The following is a 14,737-nucleotide window of genomic DNA, read 5'->3' as shown; positions in this document are numbered from 1 at the left end:
TACTGAGCACTACCGACAACAAATAATCAATTTGAACCATGCTTTGATCATAAAATGACCAGAATGGGCCAAAAGACATGGTAAAGTAATTTTGCTTCATGATAACACATCATCACACTCTTCAAAACCAGTTAAAGACACATTAAAAGATCTTGCCTGGGAAGTATTAACGCACCTGCCGTATTCACCAGACCTTGCTCCTTCAGATTACCACTTGTTCTGATCAATGGGCCACACACTTTCTGAGCAGCACTTCAAAATGTACGAAGTGGAAAATTGGGTCTCTGCATGGTTTGCCTCAAAACAAGAAAAGTTTTGTGGGACGGTATCCACAAATTACCTGAAAGATGGGAAAATGTGTAGCTAGCGATGGACATTACTTTGAATAAAGCACTTTTGATGTTTTTCTTAAAATTATCGTGTTTTCTTTGATTACAAAATCCACATTATTAACCAGTACACTTGGTATATAAAAAAATAGAAGATGTTTTTAGAAAATATAAGTGCACAAGTCACCACCGAAATATACTGTATACCAAAAGCTGGTGAATCTTGTTGAAATGGTGCCTATTATATGAAAATGTAACTTTTTAACACAGACTTTCCTAGTAAGTATAAGTGTAATTGTTCAGAAATGAAAATAAATAAGCATTAAGCCTCTGCTTTTTTATTTGACTAAGACTTTTACAATATTTCAAATTTAAAATCCAGCTAAAACTAAGTTTTTAAATGGGTAGTTCTAAATATATAATTTTGAACTTAAGAAACAATATGAACTTATCACTAATAGAGTTTATATTTATTTTCCAGGTAATTAATGTGGATCTGACTCATATTGAAAATAGAATTGGTGACATTGTTAAATCAGAAAAGCATGTTCAGCTAGTGTTGGGACAGCTGATAGATGAGTAAGTACAACATTTAAGAGCACTCTGTTTTGTGTGTGTGTGTGTGTGTGTGTGTCTTAATAGTGTTAATATTTAAATTTAGAACAGTTGTGGCTAATTCAGTATTTTGTTTAGAACTCATGATGCTATTTTTCACTATAAGGATCATTGTACTTAAAAAGTAAGTGCTTAATAGTGTGGAGTACTTGGAAATAATATAAACCTTAATTTTTTCCTATTAAAGCAACACAAAACATAATTTTTACAGTCTTCCTATGTGTAAAGCAAATTTGTTCCAAAAATATTAATAAAAATGACTGCAGAATTTCAGTTGTTTAAAGAAATTCCAGCATTTATCATTTGATTAACCTTATATTTAGCTATATTGACAAGAGAAAAAAAAAGATTTTCCAAATGTGAGTAATGAATGTTTCCCTAAACATACTTCATCAATTTGGTGCACACATTATTGCAACAGAAATTAAACATAAAATATAGAGGAAAACCATTTCATTATTTCTAATTGTTGTTTTACTTGTTTGTTTTTATTGTTTAGAAACTATTTGGATCGGTTAGCAGAAGAGGTAAATGATAAATTGCAAGAAAGTGGTCAGATAACCATATCAGAGCTGTGTAAAACCTATGATCTTCCTGGGAACTTTCTCACACAGGTATTTTTTTCTTAATAGTAAAATGTGTCTTTAGAAACATAAACAAAGAATCAGTGTTTTTCAGTTCCAATTTTTCTGAATATCACAAACAGTATTATGAAAGCTCGTTAAGAAGTTAATTGAAAAGCATTTTTCTATACCATAAAAGTACCAGCTAGGCTGACTTAAGTAGATTTAACTTATCTTGGGATGTGAAATATATCCAGACTTATTTCCAGACTCCAGTCATATGGTAGCTGTGGAAAAATACTCTCTGGAGGTTACTAAGAAATCAGGTTTTCTGCCAGTGGAGATTTCTGGGCGCAGATAAGTTGTTAATACTTGTGTCAAAGAAGATAATTTTTCAGGTCTTATGTTTCCCTAGCTTGTAAATTCTTGTAGTAATATTTCTCTCTCTCTTTCTCTGTTAGTGTTAGAAGCTGCAGAGAGGGTCTTCTCCAAGACTCGTGTATTTGTCTTGGCTGTCTGTATGTTTCACATTGCCTATATCTAGAAAAAGTGGTTAATCATTTTTATTGTACATTAGAAATAGCCCTTATTAGCAGGTAACTAAGCCTTTCAACATATCAGCTATTTGACTCATTCAGTTCTTGGCTCTGCCATGAGATTATGACGTTTCCTAGATCCTAAATCTTGACTTTGACTTACATATCTCTTTATGCTTGTTGGAATTTCTCAGTTATATGATTAATACAACATCAGCATGCAGCCTGACTTTAGTAAGACTATAAAAATGTGTATGTGTGATTTTTTTCTCTCAAATTTATAAAAATTTGCATTTTTACCCCCAGGCACTAACTCAGCGACTAGGTAAAATTATTAATGGACACATTGATCTTGATAACAGAGGAGTAATATTTACTGAAGCTTTTGTAGCTCGACATAAAGCACGCATCCGTGGACTGTTCAGTGCTATTACCCGGTAAGCATGTGTAAAGTCTGAATATTTCTTTAATCTTGGTTTGCATCAAACACAATAAAAGCAGGGCAGATAGTTAAGTATCACTAAATCTGAGGTAAGAATTTTGGTGGGAAAGTAAATTGATCCTGGACTGGGGCGGCAGATCCATTCCCCTGGTATTTCAGTCGTATAATTCTTATTAAGGGTGTACGACTTGATGCAGTTTTTGCCCTCATTTATTTTAAATTAATTGATGTTTTTCATAAGCTATCCTAGTTATTTTTAATTTATAAGTATGTATATTAAGTAAGGCTTTTTTTTCTTCCCATAAAGGCCGACAGCAGTGAATTCTTTGATATCAAAATATGGATTTCAGGAGCAGCTTCTTTACTGTGAGTTTGGTTTAAATTTTGTCACTTAATTAGCTGCTGAATAGACTTAATATAAAACTTACTAATTATAATTTTACCTCTTTTAATTTTAAAACTTATGTAACTAAAATATATCTGGTTGAAAAAATTTTTTATACCAGTTTTCACGTACGTGTCTGTTATACCCACAAAACATTTATTGTTGGCTACCACCAGGAGAGTGGGATAAAAAATAAAAAAAAAATCTGTGTATGTGTGCTCTGTTATACATATACATATATAGGCAGATTTAGAATTGTAGTATTAAGAATAATTTTTACTTTGTTTCTTACAGATTTTTGCTACATTTCCTAATACAGAAGTAAATAGTGTTTGTCTAAATAATTTTACAATGATTTTATAGTGGTAATACATTCTTAGCATTCAAACAGACTAGGAATATTTCCAAAATCATCGTGGTTCATTATCTATTTTGTGTGTGTTTATGAAGCTTTTTGAGGGTTTGAGAGTTTAAAGCTCTGCTGGAATAATTTTAAAAAGCAATGGCTTGATCTTTTGAGTCAGATATCTGTGAAAATATAAGAATTAAACTGAAAATGGGAAATCAAGTATAGTACCAGCAATTAATTTTTATTCCCTATATTTTTCTGAATATGGAGTTAAATTTAAATTTTTAAATATTTAAAGTTAAAATGACATACTTTGGAATCTACATAAATGGGGGTTGGTGGAGTTTCATTATAACACACAGATCTTGAAGTAATTCTTGGCAGCTAGATAACTTTGGTCTGAATTTGGCACTTAAAGTTATGTGCTGCAGTCTGTTGAGAAGTCTAGACTTTTCTGATGAATTCTAGTTTATTCAGTTTAAAATTCTGAATTCATATGTAAACTGATGTTTATTTCTGTTAAAGGTTAATTTTCATAAACCTTTATGCAAGGCATCTTTTGAATGTGCTTGCTGATTCACTTAGAAATAATTCCTTCATATCTGCTTTTTTTAGGGAATTTTTATATTTTGTCTAGTTAAATGTTATTATTTAAGTAAAAACTATAAATTTGGTATTAGTTACAGCACTACCCACTTCTCAGACTGGCGTCAGTCTTTTGATATTGATGATTGTGGTGGGGGTGGGGCAATTATATATAGTTAACATGTAAAGAGTGCTTAATATACTAATTATGGATCCAAGCATTTTATGTGAATACAACCACCCTATGAAATAGGTATTATTATTATCTCCATTTCACAGATGAGAAAATGAAAACAGTAAAATGACTTGCCCAGTTTTTGTCAGCTAGTGGGTGTCAGAATTGAGTTTTGGACTTAAACTGTCTACATCCGGATCCATCCTCTTAACCATGGCATTATACTTCTCTTTATAGATATTGTTAAAATGTGTTGCTTCAGTTTAAACAGTGAAAATGTAATAACATATATTTTTTTTTTTAAGAGAGAGGAAGGGAGAGAGAGAGAGGGAGAGAAACATCGATGTGATAGCAAAACACAAATTGGTTTCTCCCGCACCCACACCAGGGAGCTGATACATCCACCTGGGAATCCAACCAGCAACCCCTTGAGAGAGAGGACAACACCTCAACCAACTGAGCCACACTGGCCAGGGCACTTATAAAAATGTTTTTGGCTTAATTTTAAACTGTTGTTTCTAATATGATCTAAGTATCTTGATTTTTCTAAATATGAGAAAATTGAATTTGGTAACATCTATTCTCAAAGTATTTAGTCATCTTCTTTTAAGCAAATCATGAGATTAAATAATGGCATGTTTTTCCCCCAAAAAATTATTCAAACTAAAAACTTAGTGTTATTAACTAGTTTTTACAAGTTCTGCATCTTTACCAAGTTGCAAAATTTTCTGAATTAATGACCTGAGTATTCTCATAAATGTCAGGAAAATTTTGTCTGAAACATAATGTCTTCATTTAGTCAATTTAAACTTTAAATTGCGTTTTTAAAGGGTAAGAACAACTAAATTGTAAAATAGTAAAGTTTTGGGGTTTAACTGAGATTTATACCTGCTCTCATTTATTTCTACTTGTTTTGTTTTGTTTTAAGCTGTCCTTGAAGAACTTGTTAATAGTGGACGCTTACGAGGCACTGTGGTTGGTGGGAGACAAGATAAGGCAGTGTTTCTACCTGACATTTATTCCAGAACACAGAGTACTTGGGTGGATTCCTTTTTCAGGCAGAATGGCTATCTAGGTAACTTTTTTTTTCTTCTTTGAAACTGAAACTTCTTTCTAATACTATCCACATTCTTAGAACTTTTGTATTAGCCCTAGGAGTTGACCAGCAAATTATAACGGTTCTCTTTGAGTGTGACAGTAGCCACACTTCAAGTTTTTGTGGGTCCTAGAAACTGAGTTTAATTCTATAGTATTGAACTGTTAGAGAAAAACCAAAAGCTGGCACTTCTTATTACCAACCTTCAAATATTTTTTAATACATAAAAAGGAATTATATTGTATGAAGTTGCCCAGTTTTTCTGTTTATTATACCTGAAAATATTAGAAATATTTTCATTGGCTATTAACTTTATAATGTTCCTTTTTATTAGTTTTTTAATATTTCAGAAACATAGACGTTATTCTAAATTTGGTTTCTGAGGTTATGTCATTTTGATAAAGTAGATTGATTGGATTTAGTCATTAAAGCAATTAACAGTTTTTTTAATATTTCAGAAACATAGACGTTATTCTAAATTTGGTTTCTGAGGTTATGTCATTTTGATAAAGTAGATTGATTGGATTTAGTCATTAAAGCAATTAACAACAACATATATATATATATATATATATATATATGACTTACTTTAATTTTATAACTAAGTCAAACCACATAAGATACCAGTTTCTTTCTCAGTAATAAACTTGTATGTAAGTCATTAGTTTTCAAACACTTAAATGCATTCTAGAAATAGGGTTTAGCTTATGTTTTCTTGACTTTCTGTAATATACTTCCCAGTTTCTTCAACCACGGACTTGGATTAGAACTTTGTTATAATTAGTTTTCTTAAACATGATTACTTGGGGAAGGAGAAAGGATGGTAGATACTTTCAATAACCTTAATGGTTTAAGTCTTCATTTTTTACTTTTGTTTTATATGCTAATTCTCCTACTAGTTTAAATTAGACTGGAGAATTACTCTGTCCTAATTTGTCTAATGAAACATTTGAAAAATATATTCCACTCCTTTATTTAACTATAATAAGCAAAAGAAATTCCAGTATTTGTTTCCTTACTTAAATCATTACATTTTCCTTTACCCACCTTTTCTACTTTAATTTCTCTATAGTTCTCAAGTTTCCCTTTTACCCCCTCAGTTGAAGAGAGGGAGTAAAGCAGCTGGAATTGGGGAAGTACTTGAACTCATTTTTCTACAGATATGTTTAGTAATAAAAATTTGGGAAAGTGACATAAGCAGGAAATAGGCTGTGGTACATATTTGAGCTTTATTCTTTACAAAAAAGATATAAGAACACAGTGCATTCACAAAGAATAGGGTTTGGTAGAAGTTAACTTTTTCTAAGATTTCTGAAAGGTGTGAAGATTGACAGTTCTGTTCCAACTTTGGGATGTATTTCTAGAATTCGATGCTTTGTCCAGACTGGGAATCCCAGATGCTGTGAGCTACATAAGGAAAAGATACAAGACTGCACAACTCTTATTTTTGAAAGCAGCTTGTGTTGGTCAAGGACTTGTGGATCAGGTGGAAGCATCGGTAGAGGAAGCCATCAGCTCTGGAACATGGGTTGATATTGCAGTATGTTTTTTTCTTCTCAACTTTTCTTTAAACCAATGACACTGATATTTCACTAGTGTATATGGCCATTTTAAGGATTAGGATACATAAAGGTCTTGGCTTTAGAGCCAAATTATAACAGTCATTGTTTCAATAAAAATAATCTGACTTATTTTATGCTTAAAGATTTTCTAGCTTTTGAAGTAAGGTAACATTTTTATATGGATAGTCAACATCCAGAATTCTATAAATCTCAAACAAACAATATAGTCCTCATATAAGTCCTGCCATACAGAAACTAATAAGACTTCTCACACTCTTATCTGAGCATTTACATCTTCACTGGCATCAGGAATCATGTCATTGCTTTTGTTTATCCCTAATCCGTTAATCTCTGCTAATATGTTAACACAAGCTGCTTTAGCACTGGTAGTCTTTTACTTAAGTTTTCAGTATTGACTTGCCTTTATTATGCCAAGAAGGTGAGTGTGGGTGTAAAGAATGAAACAAAAGGCCAATCCATTATACAGCAGAAAATTCCTTGTTTTAGATACATGAGCTCCCAGAGATTTTAGATAAAAGTATTTCTTTATTGAACGAATTTTATTAAGTGCCTTCTGTGTGCCAGGCACCATTTTACTTGCTGGGAATGTGGTATTCAGATAAGTTTCCTGCTCTCAGTTTCCTATTTTCATTGGGGGTAAATAGTTAATGAAAATGATCTTTTCAGATACTAAAAAGAGCTAAAAAGAAATAAATTTTGGAGGTAAAATTATCAAGACTTGATAGAGGGTTGTTTGTAGGTTTATGAGAGGAACTGAGTGTGACCTGAAGGTTTGGGACCTGATCAACTGAGTGGAGGATGGTGCCATTCATTAGGATGGGGGAGCAGTGGGGAGGGGTAGATGGAGCTGGGAGTCTGGGACATGTGAAATTAGCGATGCCTTTTAGGCATAGGAATGGGAGGGTTAGGGTAGTGGTAGGATATCCAGTTCCAGAACTCAGAGGGTCAGGAATGTAATTTGGGAGGTTATCAGCATATAGATGGCTCCAAAAGCCATTGCACTTAATGAGATCTAGGGAGAGCACATATAAAACAAATGGTTTATCTGTATTATATTACATTTATACAGTGTTCATTTTGTGTGTAATTCCAGCCTCTGCTACCCAGTTCTTTATCAGTTGAAGATGCTGCAATGTTGCTTCAACAAGTGATGAGAAAATTCAGCAAACAGCCTTCAGCTGTAGTCTTTAGTGACACTGTTGCAGTCAGTGAAAAATTTATAAATGACTGTACAGAACTCTTCAATGAACTGATGCACCAAAAAGCTGAAAAGGTATGCCAGGTTTCCTTTCACCTAGTAGTCTTAATAGTATTTCACGTAAGAATCATCTGGTTATCTTTTAAAAAAATAGGGTAAGCTGTACCCCAAAAAGGAGCACTGTTTTATACATCATTTCCTCTTATTGCATCATTTCTTTCTATTTCCTCTCCTGGATTTGTTTTTTCTCCTTTATTCCCATCAGGACATAGAAATTAGAACTTAGGGAGCTGGTTTTATTAATTAAAATCATATAAATGAAATTATACATTTCACAATTATTATATGAGGGTATTGTTCCAACATTAGAATCCATAAATATACAGTGTTTTTAATCTATTATTACACAGTTATATTTACTAAATTTGTTAGAGCCTCATTAATTTTACCTATTTGGGGTGCACAAACTGGGTAAGTTAACTGATTAGTTCCTCAGAGCAATTGCTGTCAAAGTGTTTAGAAGTAGAGGTCATGCCAAGGCTGTTTTAAGGATATTCAATTCATGTTTCTAGTTAGCAGCACCATCCTATCCTATCTAATAAAAGAGTAATATGCAAATTAGTTGTCACTCCATCACAAAGATGGCTGCGCCCATAGCCACAAGATGGCGGAGTCCAGGCCCCTCAGCCCCACCACGAAACTGTCCAGGCCTGTTGGCCAGGCAGGTGGTGGGGGAAAGGGGGGGCAAGGGCGGAGCCAGGGATCACAGGGTTCTGGGGGTCCCCTGCAGCCTCGGCCAGAGGCTACAGGCCTGGGCAGGGGCAGAGCTGGGATCGGAGTGAACTACAGAGGAAACACCTTTCCTGACTGCTCATTGTCTAAGCTCCCTGTATGCCACTGGTAATATTCTTAGTAACTTGGGTAATAAGAATCCCAAAAGGTGATCTAGGATTTTCCCACCACACTCCTGGAGAAAAAACGAAGGTCCACTGCTAGAGGGCTAAGAAATGTCATATCCTGCCCTAGCTGGTTTGGCTCAGTGGATAATGCCTCGGCCTGCTGACCGCAGGGTCTGGGTTCAATTCTGACCAAGGGCATGTATTTAGGTTGCAGGCTCCTCCCTGGCTGGGGCCCAGGTCAGGGCTCATGCAGGAGGCAACCAATCAAAGTGTTCCTCTCACTTTGATGTTTCTCTCTGTCTTTCTCTTTCTCTTCCACATTCTCTAAAAATCAATGGAAACATATCCCCAGGTGAGGATTAAAAAAAAGATAGAAAGAAATGTCATATCCTATGAAAGACACATCTTGAAAATGCCTAAAGAAAGTTGTCATTTTTTCATGGTGAAGGGACTGGAGTCCGTGTTGATGAAAACAACTTGGTGGCTGTGGTGACTGGCAGTGGCTGCATCAGCGGAGTGATGGGGCTGGCAGGCAGTGGCTGCAGCAGCGGAGTGATGGGGCTGGCGCCTTTCCCTGATCAGCCTGGTTGCCTCCCACAAAGGGAGGCCAGAGTGCGGCTTAGGCCCGCTCCCCAATGGGAGCAGGGGAGTAGGCCTAAGCCGTCAGTAGGACATTCCCTGAGGGCTCCCAGTATGTGAGAGCGGCCAGGCTGGGCTGAGGGACACCACATGCCCCCCCCCCCCAAGTGCACAAATTTCGTGCACCGGGCCCCTAGTCTACTTACAAAACCTACTCACAAATAGGTAGAAAAAGTCCATTTATCTTAGACTGTTAATAAATTTATAAGAGCTTATTAAATATTTAAATAATTTGTATTTATCTGTATTCCTTTTAAACTCTTTAATAATCTAAAAAGTGAGATAATTTTCTACATTTGGCCTGCTAAGCATTAGAGAGGAATAAAAATAACACAGGATTGATATCAGTAAACCTGAGTTCCGTTCTCAACTTACTTATTCTCTCCTTGACTTTGGAACAATAGACCTCCAGTTCTTTCTTATCTTCAAAGAAAGGATGGTGATACCTACCTACTCTCAAAAGGATAAATGCTGGGTGGCTGAATCAGTTGGAGTATCCCATGCATCAGAAGGTTGTGGGTTCAATTCCCAGTCAGGGTGCATACCTAGGTTAGGAGTTCAGTCCCCGGTTAGGGCGTGTGCAGGAGGCAACTGATGAATGCTTCTCTCACATCAATGTTTCTCTCTCTCTCTCTCAAATCAATAAAAACATAACCTTGGGTGAGAATTAAAAAAAAAAGGATAAATGTAAATAAAGGAAGGATGCTATATAAAATGTTTGCTACATGTTAGCTACCAGCTACTAAATGCCTATATTATTTTTATTTGTGACCTTTTGCTAAAATAAAAACTTAATGTGGTCATCACTATTTTTTCCTTGTGCTCCTGATTCTAAACACAAATTCAGAAAAAAATGGTGATTCTATCATTTTGAACTGTCAGCATCTAGACATTTTTCTTTTGAAAACCAAAAGGGAAATATTTTTAACATGAAAATGGACTTTTGTCACTACAGATTTACAGTCCTTTTCCATAATACAGAATCAGTTCATTGGAATAGTTCATTGTTCTTAACATAATATTTTTAAAAGCAGAAATCAAGAATGAGTCCAGGAGGAGTTTATATGCCAAGTGTGCAATTCATTTATATATGCTCATTCGTTATGGGGGAGTGGGGTAGGGGGGGATTTTTTAAATCTTTCTAGTAATCCTACGTCTCCAAGTATGACATTGGACTTGCGAGTCTCAAAAAGAAAGGGAGTAAGAGTCATTTGTTAAGCAGTGGTAAACAGCCAATAACAGCTGAAGAAGATTGTATTTGATGCTGTGTGATCAGTTGTTCAGAGAACAGATAGGATTTCTTGTTACCTGGTAATAGATACAAAAATCCAAGAATAGCGAAGAGACTGATTTGGGGCAAAGAGAAACAGTCTTAGTGGCAACTGTCAGATCTCAATAGTCCATAGAAATGAAACCAAACAAGAATAATTATGAGTATATAAACAACTTTTGTTTTGTGCTTTTTGTAATGCTACATGTTTTTGCCTACCAAAAAAAGCATGTTTTATTTTAGGAAATGAAAAATAATCCGGTTCATTTAATCACTGAAGAAGATCTGAAACAAGTCTCCATTTTAGAAAGTAGTAATACAAGTAAAAAGGATAAAAAAGATGAACGAAGAAGGAAAGCAACAGGTAATAAATTATTAACAGAGATTCAAAGATGAGTTTTTTATTTATTGCAGTAAACTGCATTTGCTAGGCACATTGAAATGCCTTTTATTTGTTCAATTCACCTTTGATTGCTAATACTAACCAAGTCCTTTGCTAATGAATTAAATATTGATTATAAAAATGGAAATATTGGTGATTACTTATTCTATGTTTTATTTGTGAGAGCTAAATTATTGTATGCTTGGCCCATCTCCTGTTCTCCCCTCATTTTTTATGTTCCAGCCCAGTAGCCTTTCTTTTTATTCTGAGTTGGCAAGTTCATGTCTACCTCAAGGCACTAGCTATTCTTTCTATCTGGAATGTTCTCTCCTGAATTTTAAGTAACAGGTTCCTTTCTGTCATTTAGAGATCAAACATTAAATGTCAGTTCCTGAGAGAGGCCTCCCTAATCACTCAAAATAGTGGACACAGTCACTCTCTAGCCTATTCTCTTGCCATTTTCCCCCCTTCACTTTTATTATTGTGATGTTTTATTGTGATATGTTTTATTGTTTGGGAAACTAGTCCATCTCATTTTTTTGTTTTTCCCCCTAGTACTGTTTTTTCCTTGACATATTTTAGGTGTTCTGTAAATATTTATTGAATGAATGAATTTTCCAAGGATATACTACTTTTTTAGATTTTTTAAAAAAAATTTAGAGTAACTGGGAATTATAATAGGTAGCACTGCTATACTAGTAACTTGCTTTTGGAAACTAACGTGTATTTTCTATAATTTTTATAGTAGGAACAACTTTTATTTGCTGTGGAAATTCACTCGTATTTCTTTGAGGTCGTTTTCTTTCCGCTTCAAAAGCCTTTTTCTACAGTCTTTCAATAATGATATTTTGAAATTTTTCTCTGTTCTTCTAGGAAAACTATATAGTAAATTGCTCCAATAAATCATAGTAGTATTCACAGCCATGGATATTTTATCATATTATTTGAAGATATAGTTATAAATTTACCTTAATTAATTGGTTGCACTATGTCAATATAAGTAGTCTATTTTATTTTCTTCTAAAAACTCAGAGTCATTTGGTGTCTTCTCTCTGGTAGTACTATTATAATAGTTGAATTACAATTCATGGAATAATGCCAGCTATGAATGTCTTCCCCATAAAAAACTTATTACCGATGCAATAAAAAGTACATTCACTTTAGACTGGTGTTTTTTAAAAAATTGTAGTTTTCTATCATAAAAGTAAGGAAAAATAAATTACAACTTAGAAGTATCTGATATGATGAAATTTATGGTAATTATACTTAGAATTAAAAAAATATTTATATAAATTACTTAATTTTATTGAAAAATGAATTTTTATGAAGAAATATATTTTCAGTAGCTTTCAGTGTTTCAATCTCACTATTATATAAGTATTATATTTCGTGAATACATATTTTAAGTGTAAATATCTAATAGAGAAACACCTCAATAACATTTTTTACTTTTATTTATAGTGTTTTAGTTTGTTTCATAATTTGTGTGTTTTTTTAGTCTTCATTTAACCAGTAGGTGATTGGAATCTATATTTTTCTACTAAACCAGTTTAATATTAATGGTCCACATTTTTAGGTGCTCTATAAATATAGGAGTGGGCAAAAGTAGGTTTACAGATATACTATAAACAAATAATACAATGATAAATAATAATATAAGAAAGAGTACACTGCAGTTTGTGTACTCACAATTGTAAACCTACGTTTTCCAACTGCCTTATTGAGTAGTTATATGTGATATATTGCTTTAACCCCAAGATACAAATATTAGTGAAAGATACTTCAAGAAGTTTATCTTGTTGGATTGTGGAAGAATCAGAATGTCTCCTGTAAACATGGGTAATGATTTTTCAACTAAGAAGACAAAACCAAGTGTAATTAAATTTGTGAAGTACTGGAATAGGGGATATTCATGAGACTGTGGTAACAGAAGGTCAAAATGAGGGCACATTTCTTTTGGGGATGATAAGAAAGGAGGTAAATGAACGGATTTGGCAAAGAAAAAGCTCTCTAATGACAGAAGTGTTATTAGAGAAGGAGGAAGAGACTACATTTAGAGCACAGCTCAAATTCAAGAAATTTTTATTCTTTATTGAATTTATAAAACTTTTTTTAATAAAGGTACTTGCATGTTAAAAAGTGGCTAAAAGTTTAATTATTTGACTTTTATTTTTCTGCTGTAAAGTATGACAACATAATGTCATTATTTTCTTAAAATGGTAATTAAGTTAGAGAATACTAACTAATGTCATTTTCCACCAGAGGGCAGTGGAAGTGTGAGAGGAGGAGGTGGGAGCAATGCCAGAGAGTACAAAATTAAAAAAACCAAGAAGAAAGGAAGAAAAGATGATGATAGTGACGATGAGCCATCTCACACTGGTTTGTAGCATTGTTTTACTCTTTCTTTGTATATGCATGCTTCTTTTAACATTTTCTTAAGGTGCATACAGATAGGTGTATATGCTTATACAAGAAGTCCTTGCTATGCACAATGTCAGTGGTCATAAATTTCAGATACCACAGTTTAGTAAAATGACATTAGTCTCCCAACAGCATGATTCAAGGTATGAAAAATCAACATGGTTCAGTGGCCAAGGTATATTAACTGTGAGTAGTAATTGCATAAAGTACTAACTTTACCACTAGCTCGTGAACCCACCGATCAGCACATAAATAGCAGATGTGTCAGGATCAATGACAATCACATCACATTTCAGTTTGTCAGCGATTGATTACTATGCATCTCTTATTCACTTTATGCACAAAGCATGTAGTTGTGTTGCCTCATTGTTTCCCAGTGATAAATCCATGTGACATTTTTCAAAAATGGATAATCAAAAGAGAATTGGCCGTCAAAGATGAAAGTGCAGCCAATAAATAAAAAAGTGATAACACTGGAACTAAACTATGAATTGAGAATAAATGGAGTTGTAGACAAAGTAGCTGATTGTGAGAATTGACATTGTCACTGTTCAAGGGACTCCAGCTATGCAGCCAGTGGAACTTGGTAAAGGTGCGCTTGACGTAAGTGAGGAAAATGGAAAAAACTTTAAAAGAATTCTCAGGTGTTTCACAATGTTGAAAGGGCAAAGGATAAAATGTTGTAGAGTTGAAAATGGAGTAGGGCAACTTGCCAAGGCATAGAAAAGATACTTGCTTTGTATTATAGATTACAGATGAGAGGGAGCAAATGTTTAAACTATTCTTGATTTGTTTTTTTGCAGAGAAATAAAACTTTCATTCTCAGTGTTTGTGATGAGTTAAATTACTGTGTACTAAATTATAAATATTAGTTTTGTTTTTCTCTTCCCTATACACCAGTAAGAACTTTTAATGTTTTCACAGACATTTTTAAAAGGTCACAGAACAATTGTAAATTTTCCCATTTTTAATTAAGAACACTTTGCATAGTTTTGGCTTGCATAGTCATTTTTATGGTCTTGCACTGCTTTGTAAAACAAATTATACTATTTTGTGAAAAAGGTTTTCTGCAAATTTAAGTAGGAATCTAATTGGTTAGTTGCTTCTACCTAAGGGGGAGAATTAAGTATATCCATCTTTCTATCCCTACGCTTGTTAGTGTTTGATGTGGTTAAGTTAGCAAGAGACATCTTACTTTATTTTTCTAAATAAAATTAAGATACTTTGTTTTTGTTTAAAAAAAATAAACTGTGAACCGCACATCTTCTCT

The 14,737-nt window shown here is 33.8% G+C and overlaps 1 protein-coding gene across 1 annotated transcript in view; it reads left to right on the top strand.

The window, feature by feature from the left end:
• The window catches only part of UFL1 (UFM1-specific ligase 1), a 30,642-nt gene that overhangs the window by 8,747 nt on the left and 7,158 nt on the right, over window positions 1-14,737 (top strand). The window contains exons 5-13 of the mRNA XM_006778274.2: window positions 811-908; window positions 1,444-1,558; window positions 2,350-2,480; window positions 2,793-2,851; window positions 4,908-5,054; window positions 6,440-6,615; window positions 7,752-7,931; window positions 10,908-11,028; window positions 13,309-13,425. Of these exons, the coding sequence (XP_006778337.1) occupies window positions 811-908; window positions 1,444-1,558; window positions 2,350-2,480; window positions 2,793-2,851; window positions 4,908-5,054; window positions 6,440-6,615; window positions 7,752-7,931; window positions 10,908-11,028; window positions 13,309-13,425 (1,144 nt within the window). The remainder of the gene's footprint in view (window positions 1-810; window positions 909-1,443; window positions 1,559-2,349; window positions 2,481-2,792; window positions 2,852-4,907; window positions 5,055-6,439; window positions 6,616-7,751; window positions 7,932-10,907; window positions 11,029-13,308; window positions 13,426-14,737) is intronic.

This window comes from Myotis davidii, unplaced genomic scaffold, assembly GCF_000327345.1.
Source record: "Myotis davidii unplaced genomic scaffold, ASM32734v1 scaffold269, whole genome shotgun sequence".
In the NCBI taxonomy this organism is placed as follows: domain Eukaryota; kingdom Metazoa; phylum Chordata; class Mammalia; order Chiroptera; family Vespertilionidae; genus Myotis; species Myotis davidii.
Note: the sequence above shows the minus strand (reverse complement) of the source record. Positions and strands in the feature narration are given on the sequence as shown.